The sequence below is a fragment of the Leucopleurus acutus genome (assembly GCF_964270905.1).
Source record: "Leucopleurus acutus genome assembly, chromosome: 4".
NCBI lineage: Eukaryota > Metazoa > Chordata > Mammalia > Artiodactyla > Delphinidae > Leucopleurus > Leucopleurus acutus.
This window is the reverse complement of record NC_139146.1, coordinates 117,211,320-117,225,593: the sequence shown is the minus strand read 5'-3', so window position 1 is coordinate 117,225,593 and position 14,274 is coordinate 117,211,320. Positions and strand designations below refer to the sequence as shown.

The 14,274-nt window shown below is 37.4% G+C and overlaps 1 protein-coding gene across 1 annotated transcript in view; it reads left to right on the top strand.

Annotated features, from left to right (window-relative positions):
- Positions 1–4,862: 4,862 nt before the first annotated feature.
- Positions 4,863–14,274, top strand: part of LIN54 (lin-54 DREAM MuvB core complex component) — a 62,193-nt gene continuing 52,781 nt past the window's right edge. Inside the window, exons 1-2 of the mRNA XM_082837825.1 lie at positions 4,863–5,575; positions 9,933–10,056. Of these exons, the coding sequence (XP_082693951.1) occupies positions 4,895–5,575; positions 9,933–10,056 (805 nt within the window). The 5' untranslated portion in view covers positions 4,863–4,894. The remainder of the gene's footprint in view (positions 5,576–9,932; positions 10,057–14,274) is intronic.

Below are 14,274 nucleotides of genomic sequence, written 5' to 3'. Positions count from 1 at the left end.
AGCTTTCTCAACCTAATAGAGGGAATTTATGAAAAACCTACAGCTAAGGGTAAGTTTGGGAACAAGGTAAAGATGTCTGCTCTTACCACTTTTATTCAACATTTTACTGTAGGTCCTAGCCAGTGCGGGCGGTAAGGTAAGGAAAAGAAACAAAAGACATGCAGATTGGAAAGGAAGAAATACTGATCTTATTCTCAGACACCATGGATTATCTTTCTAAAAAATCCTAAGGGCTCTACATCGAGATTTAGTGAGTTTAGCTAATTGTTAGATACATGGACAATATAAAATAATCAGTTGAATCTCTGTATACTAGCAACAAACAGTTGGAAAATGGAAAAAAAAAAGACCACTTACAATGCATCAAAAAAACGTGAAACACTTAGGGATAAATTTACCAAAATATATATAGAAAGAAGACCTATACACTAGAAGTACAAAAAACATTGCTAAAATAAATAAGTAGAGAGAGATACTTTTGGGAAACAGTTTTCCCTGGGTCTTTGCATTTCTGTACTTCTTACAAGTGAGGCGGTGACAGCCCTTTTTTCTACTTTTTTTTAATTTAAAAAACTTTATTTATTTTTGTCTGCGTTGGGTCTTCGTTGCTGCGCACGGGCTTTTTCTAGTTGCAGCGAGCGAGGGCTACTCTTCGCTTTGGTGTGCAGGCTTCTCACTTCAAACTGAGCTGTTGTTGCAGAGCACGGGCTGTAGGCATGAGGGCTTCAGTAGTTGTGGCACGTGGGCTTCAGTAGTTGTGGCTTGCAGGCTTTAGAGCGCAGGCCAGTAGTGTGACAGCCCTTTTAAACAATTTTTTCCAGGATGTTTGTATAGCATAAAGCCTTGGATGATAGTTAGCGACTCCTGCTGTTGGAGAGGGCAGATTTGCTTATTGTCCAGTATAGTAAAGATAATATCGCCCTTTGGACAAAGGGCAGGTGTGCTTCAGGTTATAAATGATTCAGGTTCCTTAAGCTCAGGGTCCCTCAGTTGTGATGCAAACCTGCCTGCACAGTGTCTACCTGGGCTCCTCTCCACATCTGCCCTGTAGGACTTGGGGGCAACAGGGGAACTGATACACGCATGATACTTATGTTCCTTGCTGTTCTTGGAGTAGTAAGTCCTGTGTCTCTGACCTAGGCCTACTGTGTTGTCCGCCAGTATCCACGAAACAGTGACAGGCTACTTTGTTAGCTTGCAAGGAGAGGCTAAAATCTTAGCCCCCTCCCAGTACTTGACAGTTTTAGCCATAAGAATGGAGTGCTGACAGAGACATGGCTTTTTGAAAGAGGAAGGATGAGGACCTTGAGGGCTGGGCTAGGGGATATTGAAAGACTCTCTGGCATCTGGCAGCAAATGCTCTCACCCAAGTGGTGGGCAAGGGTGGCAGAAGCAAGGGAAGTAGGAGCCCTTTGGTGTTCTACCTCTTAATGAATATTTAGGGGCTGAGCTGAGAGATAGCCTGAATGGTTACCTTGGGTGTTGTACACTCAACTCCATGGCCCTAGCAGAAGGGCGGTGGGGCTGTAGCTGCTGAGTCAAGGAGTCCCCAAAGCTGAGAAAATGATGTTAGAAATGAGGATCTGGGTGGATCGAAAACATTAGAAGTTTGTTTGGTTGAGCTGCAAGTGTGGGGGCTTGAAACTGAAAGTAAATGCACCGTCTGACCACTGTCTCCTTCCGTGGGGTGACCTCTCCTCCTCTTACACCTTGACTTCAGGTGTTTTAAGGAGAAAGATGAATAAGGGTTGGGCTGAGGTCTCCCTATCCTTAAGGGAGACCAGAGGCCACACCCATCTGTCTAAACGTGCTGGGGGAACTTCAGGGAGAAGAGGGAGTCAAACTTTTATGGTTGTGTTGGATGCTGACACCCAAGTCATCATCCTACCTTGTTCTATGGGGGATGGAATGTCAGAGACAACTGACAGGCCTTGGGCAAGGTCCACGGTAGGGAAGGGAAGCTAATGTGGCACTGTGGGTGAGGCCGTTTATTGTTGTGTACTGTTATCTGGCTTCTACTGCAGAAAGTATAATTGGTGTTGATGTTTTAAAGAGCCTGTCTGTAAATGCCCTGTTCTGTAAGTGCTAGAGGGGATTCTATTGATTAGGAAGAGCCGCATCTAGAGAAGTGCTCATACTTTGGAAACCTTAGTGATTCCTCTGAGCTACAAGTTACTGTGACTGATGGTTTTGCAATATATGTAAAGAACTCATCCAACTCAACAAGAAGATAAAAAACCCAATATTTTAAAAATTTGGCAAAAGGCTTTAACACAGGCACTTTTTAAAAGAAGATACACAAATAGATAACATTCATATGAAAAGATGCTCAACGTCTTTAGTCATCTGGGAATTGCAAATTAAAACCACAATGAGGGCTTCCCTGATGGCGCAGTGGTTGAGAGTCCGCCTGCCAATGCAGGGGACACGGGTTCGTGCCCTGGTCCGGGAGGATCCCACATGCCACGGAGCGGCTGGGCCCGTGAGCCATGGCCGCTGAGCCTGCGCGTCCGGAGCCTGTGCTCCGCAACGGGAGAGACCACAACAGTGAGAGGCCCGCGTACTGCAAAAAAAAAAAACCCACAATGAGATACCACTTCACACCCACTAGAATGGCTAAAGTTAAAAAGACCGACAAAACCAGTTGCTGGCGAGGATGTGGAGCAGCTGGGAGCCTCATGCATCGCTGGTGGGTGTACAAAATGGTACAGCTGAGCTGGGAAGTAGTTTGGCAGTTTCATGCAAAGTTAAAAATAAACTTATCTTATGACCTAGCAAGTCCACTTCTAGGTATTTATTCAAAAGAAATGAAAATATCTATCCATAAAAAACTTGAATGTTCATAGCAGTATTATTCATAATAGTCCCAAAATGGAAACAGTCCAAATGTCCATCCACAGATGAATGGATAAACAACTTGTGGTAGATTCATCCAGTGGAATGTTACTCAGCAATGAAAAGGAACTGAGCTGCTAATAAGGGTAAGAATAAAGATAAATCTTAAAAAACATACTGAGGGAAAAGGCTTATACTGTATATTCCTTTATGTCATGAGTATGTAATATATGATTCCATTTATATGAAGTTCTAGAATGGGCAAAAAGGCAACACTAATCTAGTGAGGTGATAGAACAGACCCGTGGTTGTGTAGAGTAGGATTTTGGGGTAGGAGGTTGACTGTAAAGGAGTAGACTTTTTTTTTTTTCTCAATTTAAAAATACCAGTGGTAAAAATTTAAGGCAGTAAATTTTGTGATTAAAATTATGAACTTTGTGTCATAAAACATATCCTGAGTTTGAGTTCTGGCTATCATTTACTGGTTAGCTGTGTGACCTTGGGCAAATAGTTTAACCTTCCTAAGGTTTCCTCATATGTAAAATGGGGGTGATAATGATACCATATTAGAGTTGTCAGGATAGATTAAGTTATGTCAGGATAGATTAAATTAAATTATGCCATCACTGGTAGATAGTAAGTGCTCAATAATGAAGATTAATTTTGGCAGTATTAGTATTTGTCAATGCTAATAATTATAATTTGCTGTTCATGTCTGTTACTCTTAATCTTGGAATGGGTATTGCATGTTTATATTTTTTATAAAAAGGGAAAAGAAAGAATTACTGATTAGGTTCCTATGGATCTTAGACGTTCTCTGGGCAGATAACTTATTTAGTCAGTCATAAATATGATGAACTCTTTAATATGTGAAGATAATGGTACTGACTCCTTTATTGGAAGTTCTGCATGACCTTTGGCCGAAAGCATTGCAGTTCTGATTTGTTCGTAATCTGCTTTATTATTATTACCATTTTTTTTTCTTTATGGGGCCTAGCTGTATTCCTCTTAAATGGTTCCCTTTGTGACATTTTGAATGGCTGAGGAGGATTTGAGAATCTTCTTTCCAAATAAAGCTTTCTTTAGTATGAAGCAAATTGATCAAACTTGGGCCAGATAAGCCATTTGACCTACAGTTGCTGAGATGGATTACTCTAGAAACTCCTTTAACATTAATTTGAGTCCTTAATGGATTTTTTTTCTTCACATCTTTATTGGGGTATAATTGCTTTACAATGGTGTGTTAGTTTCTGCTTTATAACAGAGTGAATCAGTTATACATATACATATGTTCCCATATCTCTTCCCTCTTGCATCTCCCTCCCTCCCACCCTCCCTATCCCACCCTTCCAGGCGGTCACAAAGCACCTAGCTGATATCCCTGTGCTATGCGGCTGCTTCCCACAAGCTGTCTACCTTACGTTTGGTAGTGTATATATGTCCAGGCCTCTCTCTCGCTTTGTCACAGCTCACCCTTCTGCCTCCCCATCTTAATGGATTTTTATAAATGGTTTAGTAACCTCATTTTAGGACCTCGCTCACTGGAGATTTGAATATGTTTTCTAAAATCTGTTTATATTTAAATCTTTATTTCCTTGTGCAAATCAGCAGTTTTCAAGTTTGTCGGTAGGAAAAAGAAAAACAAAACCCATAACTGGGAAGAAGTAAGATGATCAGACATGTCAAAGATTAAAAGGTTTTATTTATGAGCAGGAACTGGAAAGGAGTTTCCTGTAATTATGTGACTTAGTGTTGCCTGAATGCAGTATACTTTTGGGTTGAGACATGGCGAATGAGAATGTTTGCTTTTAGTTTTGTGTCCCATATGACTTATATTTCAGATTCTTGAAGGTTGAGGATTTGTTAAAATGGTTTAACCCAAATATGCATCAGGAATGTCCTTCATTCAGTTATACATAAGTAAAAATTTTTGTTTTGTCATTTGCATTTTTCTTGAATAATTTTTTTCTTCTCTTAAATCTGTTTTGAAACCTAGTAATTTATTCATTTTTCAAATTTTATTGCAGTGCCTGATCAACTTTCTAGCAGGAGAACGATCATGGAGGTGGTGCCAGCTGAGGTGAATAGTTTGCTTCCAGAGGAGATAATGGACACTGGTATAACTTTAATGGATGATGATAGTATTGAGGCTGTTATTGTTTCATCCCCAATTCCCATGGAGACAGAACTGGAAGAAATTGTCAACATAAATTCTACTGGTGACTCTACAGCCACGCCCATTTCCACGGAACCAATAACAGTGTACAGTAACCACACTAACCAAGTTGCAGTGAATACCACAATTACTAAAGCAGATTGTAATACCACGGTGAAACCAGCTTTTCCAAGTGGCCTTCAAAAACTTGGTGCTCAGACTCCTGTGACTATATCAGCCAATCAGATTATTTTAAACAAAGTATCACAGACATCTGATCTTAAACTTGGCAATCAGACCCTTAAACCAGATGGACAGAAGTTAATTTTAACAACTTTGGGCAAGTCTGGTTCACCAATTGTTTTAGCACTACCCCATAGCCAACCCCAGGCTCAGAAAGTTACAACTCAGGCCCAGTCAGGAGATGCTAAGTTACCACCGCAGCAAATTAAAGTAGTTACCATTGGAGGGAGGCCAGAGGTGAAACCTGTCATTGGTGTCTCAGCATTGACCCCAGGAAGTCAACTGATTAATACTACAACTCAGCCCTCTGTGTTACAGACCCAACAGTTAAAAACAGTACAGGTAAAAAAAAAAAAAAAAAAAAAAAAAAAGGGCGCTTACTAGTTAAAATGCATGTTAAATTGATTCATAGTTGCGTGTGTAGGGTGATTAAATGCATAGTTGTTACTGAATTCTTTTGAATGTTGCTTTTAGTAATTGTGTGGTTTTTTTTTGTAAAGTTTGATATGTGTAATGCTTTTGAAAATTTCTGCCAGAGAACTTAGAACTTAATTTTGGTTAAATTCCAATTCAGTGTATTTATAGCTTTTTACTCATTTTAAAACAATTTTATTCTCAGTAGTAGTTTGAGTACAAGGATGTTCTGCTGGTATAAAGATGCCAGAGTTGATGTCAGGCTGTCAAAAAATCATTCAGACATGATATTTTCAGCTAACAGATGGCCAGAGTCTAGGAAAACTTGCTGCTCTGAGAAACCCTTCAAGCCAGCAGTAGTGCATACCAGCCAGTGTGTGCCTCTTCTTTGGAATTTACTGTCCATTGCATCGCTCATGTTTGCAATGTAGAAAGGCAGTGCCATGTGATGGAAGGTTTAGAATTGGACCAACTGGATTTCAGTCTCTTCTCTGCTGCCCTCCCAGCTGCGGAACTTTGCATAGGCTACTTATTTTCTCTGAGTTTTTGATTTTAGCTGTAAGATGGCTATTTGATCGTGATGAAACACATAAGAAAAGATAACTCTTTGGTATGGTTCTCAAAACATTGAGAATCCTTCAAAATGGTACCCATTGTTAGTATGAATAGAAACCTAAGATAGAAGGTTATAAGAACATATGTTAAGTATTTTTTCATGCCCAATAGGCCTTTTTAGGTCACCACTGCTCTTAGAAATACAATGATCCACTTAAGACCACAAATGCATTTCCTGTTTGAAAGAGTTGGCTTTTAGAAAGAAGGCATGAGTTAGAGAAATAAAGCAGGTGTATAAGGAAGGAGGAAGGTTTGGGGAACTGTCCACTCTCAGCTGATATTAGAAATATTGTTTTGGTTATTATGTTGACAAAATAGTTAGAAACTTATTTTTCACAGGCTTTTTATTTAAGAACTTCATAAGATTTCTCAAACTTTATAATTTGTCCATGTCCCTTCTGCCACTATTAAACATTTAGTGCTCTTTCTTGTTCATTATCATCTCTCACTTAATTCTGACTTCCTTTTACTTTTTTTGGTGAGGATCTCTTGAATGAGATATCCTATCACCATCAAGTACCTTGTCCTCAGCTTGTTTTTTAATCAGTTTTAAAACTTGTTTTTATTGGTTTACCAGAGTTTATCTGGCTTTGGGGATATGGATCATAACCATGTTTGCAAGATACTGTAAATGTAAATCAGAATGTCATTTTTTTTTCATTTACAAGAGCAATGTATACATACTATTTGTAAGACCAGTTTACTTGTATCCACTAGTTTTCTACTATAATCCCCTAAGTACCAACAATAAAAACAAAGACTGGGGTCTAATTCTTATAACTTCTCTTCTTGTCCTTACTTTTATAAAATCTGATTCTATTTATTTAAAAAGACTTCTATTTAAAAACAAAAACAAGGGCTTACCTGGTGGCGCGGTGGTTGAGAGTCCACCTGCCGATGCAGGGGACACGGGTTCGTGCCCCGGTCCGGGAGGATCCCACATGCCGCGGAGCGGCGGGGCCCGTGAGCCATGGTCGCTGAGCCTGCATGTCCGGAGCCTGTGCTCCGCAAAGGGAGAGGCCACAACAGTGAGAGGCCCGCGTACCGCAAAATAAATAAATAAATAAATAAAATAAAAACAGAAACAAAAGAAACCCCATTTAGAATATTTTTCTACTTGTCCAGTTATTTTTAGGCAACTAAATCTTTTCAACTCAAGAGTAGCCTATAAAACTCTGAAGCACTGAAGCACAGAAAAAACAAACAAAAAGCTACACATCTATCGGTATCCATTTTGGGCAACAGAATATTTGGCTTACTTTTACATGGTGTGTATGATCCCCTGATTTTTTTCCCAGATGGTTCTCAGCATTGTCTTAAGTTTAATCAGAGTATTGAAACTTATTAGGGTGTGGACAATAGGAAAGGGTGGAAGAAGGAGACCCATCTCCAAAGGTGACAGTTGAGGCCAGAGGCAGTAACAAAGAGGTATAGTTACACTTAGTTACAGATATATAAACACTTTCCTGTGTTTCTTGTGCATAGTATATAAGAATAATAGATAATTAGCCATATGGAACAACATAACTCCTTATTAGTTCCTGAATCTGTATAACACAGTGCCCAAAATTACCTGCATGTATTATTTGATCACATCTTTGGCAGTCTTATTTGTAAATTTCCTTCTTTGATTCATTTTTGTCTTAATCTGCTAATTAGATACATTTGTTAAAAAATGATCCTTTGGGCTTCCCTGGTGGCGCAGTGGTTGAGGGTCCGCCTGCCGATGCAGGGGACATGGGTTTGTGCCCGGTCCGGGAAGATCCCACATGCCACAGAGCGGCTGGGCCCGTGAGTCATGGCCGCTAAGCCTGCGCGTCTGGAGCCTGTGCTCCGCAACGGGAGAGGCCACAACAGTGAGAGGCCCACATACTGCAAAAAAAAAAAAAAAAGAAGAAGATCCTTTATGCTCTGTTTTATTTAATAAAGTAAATTTGTTCTAGGGTAGTTTAGAATTCATAATGCAAAAAGCCTGGTTCCTTGACAGAATTGGAAATCCTTATTTTCAGCAATGCTACACTAAAGAAACAAAACCACAAGGACAAGTTGAGATTGTTCCTTTGAATAATTAATGTGCTCTTGGTCGTATTTACATTTTTTTTCCTGGTTGGTAAGTATTCATATAGTTTTATGATTGTGAAAATTAGTTAAAAATGGGGAAACACTTTAAGTTCCCAAACTCTATAGCTAAGATTATCTATTTCGAGACACAGATTTCCAAGAATATCAATACCTCTACCTCTTGAGATTCTTAATACTAAGTCAATAGACAACATATTCTAACTTATTTTAGAGTTTTAGGCCTGTAAATACACTTGGGAAATATTTTCTCTGTGTGTCTCCCAAATTGCATCAGTTTTTAAAACTACAATTATGGATTTATTTGGGTATATCAGAGTTTTACAAGCTGGATATTTTTTAATATAGTAGGGAATCTCTTTGGTTCATTTTTTTAAAAGGTGATTTGTGTTTCCTTTACATTTTGTTTTGTTAGTAATATGTTCTGAGTGTAAGAAAGTAATATATTCTAAGTGTAAGAAAATGTTATTAAGTTTAATTTATAGTTTGAGCACAAAGCTGGTATTTACTTAGTTCTGTAATCAGTTACAGCTTCTGGTATGTTTTGTCGTTTAAGTTGGTCATGTTTGTTCATTTTGAGTTATTATTTCCAATAATAGTACTTTCAGGGCCTCAATTTTCAATCTGCCAAAGATAAAATTAGTATTTAATGTCCTTCCTGCTCTGAAAGTCCATGATTTTTATCATAAACTGATAAAAAAGTCTATGATTTTTATTATTGCTAAAGGCTATGATTTTTTATCATTGCTAAATTTCTGCTTCTGACTTTTAGAAAAAGCTGTGCCTTGCATACATTGCAATTTCAGTGTAAGGACATTGGTAACTCTACCTTCCTTGACTTGTGGAGAATTTTAGTTTAGGGCAACAGTGTACCGTGTATAACGTAAAAGCAGAGATGAATAAAACATAGACCCTCCCTTCAAACAATTTGTAGTCTAGTAAAGTGTATTTTAGTAAATAATATTTCAGAGGCTTCACCTTTAGAATAGTCTGTGTTTTGCCAAACATGTCTCTTTGTATCCTAGGGTGTTAACTTGTGCAGTTCCTTATTTATCTGCCCCTGATATATAGATCTAAAGTTGAAGATATAATCATGAGCCTATCTTTTATGTGTATTTATATTTTGCTTCCAGGGGCCAATGAAATTATATTTATCATTTGCACTATGCTTTCTTAACGTACTCTACTCCATCTTTTTATTATTGAATAATTAGCTATTTGGAAAAGGATATTGCTGTGCCATATTTGTGTTTCATTATTATTATTAAATGGTTATTTTAAACATTACTATTGAACATTAAACATTATTTTTACAAATTAATTTGTTTTTCATTATATGCATATGTCCCAGAGACTAAAATAAGAATTTGCAATAAAATCCAAAGGTATTGTTGTATAATGGCCTAAGGATGTGATCATATTAGTATTTTGGTGAATGGCTGCATTTTAAATGTTTTTAACGTCAGTACTTAGATATGTTTTGTTAAATGAGCTGGTTTCACATGTACTTCTGTATATCAATCTTGTCTAATTTTGATTGAATAGGTGTTTTATACAAACAATGGTCTTTATAGTTATTTATATATTTCAGATTGCGAAGAAACCTCGAACTCCAACCTCTGGTCCAGTAATCACGAAGCTGATTTTTGCAAAACCAATTAATAGTAAAGCAGTTACAGGACAGACAACTCAAGTATCACCACCAGTCATTGCAGGTTATATTTCTTTATAGTTTGTTTAGCTAAATATTTACCTTCCTTTTAGGTTTAAAAAAGGCTGTTCTACTACCTTGAAATGTTTTAGTGCTTATTACTGTAAATCAGACTGGTTAGTAAGAAATGTTACACCTATTAAATGTGTCCTTCAAGCAAAATGCCTTATCTCAAAATCAGTCCATTACTTTAGCCTCTTTGGTTTTTGGTATACCTTGAAAGTAGTGAAGTCTCAGACTCTGATAATACTAGCTAACATTTACATAGTGTTTGCTACGGCTTCCACACTATTCTTAGCTCTTTACATAGAGTGACATATATAATCCTCTGGCAATCCTATGCGGTAGGTACTAATAACATCCCCATTTTGCCAGTGTGGAAACAGAGGCACTCAGCTAGTAAATGGCCAAGTTGGAATTTGAATCCAGCTAATGCTAGAGCACATGCTAATAAGTCTGTTAGGTTTAAAGTAATATATGTGAGAGTATAGTATTTCATGGTTTCTGTTTGAATTTTTGGTTTCCGTATTTTAATATTCTCTGTATGCAGTTCTCTATGAAACAGAAAATTATCACAATGATAATAATTACTTAAGTGAGAACAGAATTTTAGTTATATTACTTTTACCAGCAAATTCCTCAGCATGGCCCAATTATTTTATTATATACTTTTAAGATATGTCATCACTAATAACACCTCAGAAATCTTGACTTTGAGTATTTCACTTTTTATTATTCTAGTTGATCTGCCTTTGTACTTCCAATCTAGTAATTCTTTCACTTTGAAATCTCTGATCCATTAACTCTTCCACTTTCTCATTAATAATCCCTTTCCAGTCCTCAAATTCTTCCTTACTCAGCACGGAGTTCATGACCCATCACTACTGCTCCCAGAAAACACCATTGATTCCCTTTTCACTCTCTCTTTCTATAATGGCTTGGTTAAGTCCAGCTCTCTTCTTGCCTGGCAAGCACCTCAGTACTTCTGGAGAAAATCACACAGCTGTGGTGACTGGTCTTTAATTCAGAGCTATACTAACATTACTCCTTTCACCATTTAGGAGCTCATTTTAAATTTCCATTGTTCTAAAAGCTTATGGAAGCACCTCTGGGTGGTAGACTTTGACTAGAGACTTTCAAATGCTAATTACCCATTTCTAGAATGTGTATTCTTGATGAAGGTACTTCAAATGTTAATTAACCATCCCTGGGATATGTATTAAAACCACCTCCTACTGTCTTTGATAAATTTACAGACAGTATAGCAGTAGGCAACTATGAAATCAGTGGCAGTGAAATGATCATTTTCCTAGGCTTTGAATTATAATATATAGGGAGGCTTCTCTGTTTAGCAAGTGAGAGAAGGAATGAGGAGATTGTAGTTTGAGGGCAGTGTTGGGTGAGTGAATGTTCTTTTTCTTTTGGCCTTCAGTAGAGATTTGGGATGGTATAGGATGCTCGTATCTAGAGGGCTGTCATGGGAGATAGGTGTGGCCCCAGAGGAAAAACTGGAAAGGGTTTGGATTTCGAGCTGCTTCAGGAAGTGGGCTTTAGTTGGCTGAAAGTGAGGAAGGCTTGGATATGTTGATGATAAAGGGACCACCAGACCCTTAGGAGTTTGGGTGAGTAGAGGTGGTTTACGAGGAGGGGTGTCTCAGTGCCATGTTCTCTACTGCTTTTGAGTTTGAGAGAATTCCTTAAAACTTTTAATTATGTAGGGGCGAAGGGGAGCTGTATGCTAAAGAATTGTGGTTTTGCAGAAGTGTCTGAGTGAATATTTGGTAATGTCAAGATTTCACCTCTCTTACATTTGACTATAATGGATTTCATTGCTGGGTCTTTGGGTGATTTACAGTGTGTTGCACACTAATCATAGCTTCACCTTTTAATTACAGACAGACTTATTAGCCCTCCCAAAATACATAGAGATAGACTTCTATTAAATTTCACTAGAATTTGTTGGCATTAAGTTCAGTTTGGAGGGATAATTTCTACTGTTAACTAATAGTTTGTAGCTTTTTAAATTCATGTAAGCCAAATTTTAAACCACCAAAGTAGCTCTCCTGCTGAATTGTCTTATCACAAGGAGGTTCCATTATCTTTATATTATAGCTAAGGATCTTTCAAATTACATTTAGACTGCTTTTTAATGACCTTTGGGCTTTTCATGGAAGATGGATATCTTTTTCTGTCTTTTGATCAAGATGAACTTAGTGTTTGTATAAAATCAATTTTTCTAAAATGCAAATATGATTTTGTCACACCCTTGCTTAAATTTTCTTGGCCACATCCATTTCTTGGCCTTAATCCTTCAGGAATAAGTTCAGATGCCAGAGCTTTCTTAGCATTAAAGTCATTTATTATATAACATATACCTTTTTCATTTTCAGCTTGTATTAGCTCCAGACCTACTGATGTAACTTATTTCAAGAGATCACCAAATGGCCCATGTTCTCTCAGAACTTAGGCCCTTGGCACTGTTGCTTTTACCTGAAATGACTTTTTTTGCTTTCCTTATGGCTGACTCATCCATTTTGTCTTTGGATTATCTCCACCTGTCTTGGAAGTTTTTGATCCCTGGGTTTAGTTAGCTTCTCTTTTCTCTGACCATCTCCTATATATTTCCATAAAACTTGGTTATACCTACCAAATACTTAACTTAAATCAGACTTCTGTTAAATTTCACACTGGCTTTTAATGTTTCCATTAGTCATGGTATATTGTAATACTTGGTTTCCTTGTCTGTCTGTCTCCCCTGTTGTCTGTCTGTCTCCCCTATTACACTTAAAATTTTTCTTAATAGTAATTTTGGATTTTGTTTGCCATCTAGTTTTTAAAGATTATTTTTTAAAAAATTATGATAAATACACATAACATAAAGTTGACCATTTTAACCACTGGTGGCATTAAGTACATTCATGTCGTTGTGCAACCATCACCACTGTCTGTCTCTAGGACTTTTTTCGCATTGCAAAGCTAAATCTTTGTCCGCATTAAACAATAACTTCCCAATTCCTTCCTTCCCCCAGCCCCTAGCAGAGACTGTCTCTATCCATTTGACTTTTCTATGTATCTCGTATAAGTGGAATCGTACAGTATTTGTCCTTTTATGACTGGCTTTTTATGACTCTCCAATACCTAGCACAGTTTCTAGCACATAGATGTGGTTCGGTGAATGTGTATTGTTGAGTGAATATGTGTATCACGGAGGCAGTGTGGTGTATGGGAGGAGCTATTAGGAGACTTGGGTTTTAGTTATGGGTCTTTTATTCATTTTCTCTGTGATCTTGGGTAAATATATTTTCTGTTCATCTTACTCCTTTCTGTAAAATGTTGATAACAATCACTTCACATGACTTTTGAGATGGTTAAATGAGGTACAGAGGTCCTTATTATCAGGTCCTCATTATCAGAGCTCCCAAGGTACAAGGGTGCTGCTATAGCAGAGCAAACTCCATCAATGTGAAAATACTCACTAATGAATTAATCTCTTATAGAATTAGTCCTGGCTCAGATAAGCTAGCTCTCTGCCCCCAGCCTGTCCCATCTGTAGCTTTTTGGTTATGTCTCTTTTGATTCTTGGAGAATACCTGACAGTAGAGTGTAAAATGCTTTGCAAATTGATTTCAAGGTGAAATTGTATAACTTGTATACTTTCTTGAATCTGTCTGCAGAGTCAAGGATAAACAGGGATTTGGAGATTAATCAGGAGAAATGCTATCTGGATGAAAAACAAGTGGCCCTTCAAAAAAGAATAATTTGAATTTTAAAGGATATAGAGGGTTCTTGGGAAAATTGATGAAATCCTAAAATATTTTGGCAGAAATAATCTTCTGTATCATCCTGTTGCGCCCATCAAACAGAGTCTGTCATTGTAATGTCATTACTAATTTTCAGAAGAATCCTCTCCCCCTCAAACAGTTCATTCTAAGAGATAGTATAGTTGTAATTATAAACTGAATTTTTGTTAAATATAAGCAAAAAAAGTTTTAGTTTTAGGGGTTTTTGTTGTTGTTATTTACAGTGAAATTTTTGTCCTTGTTTTAAATGTAATTCACTTTAACTGGCCTTTTTCTGGTATCAGTTATCCTCACTCAGGAATAGAGGATTTTTATATGTATGTTTTCTGAAATGTATGTAATGCTTAACAAATTATAGTAATAACTGTAAATGATGATCATTTTATGAAAATGTGTCTTTATTGGTAGTTTCTTTTCTTAAA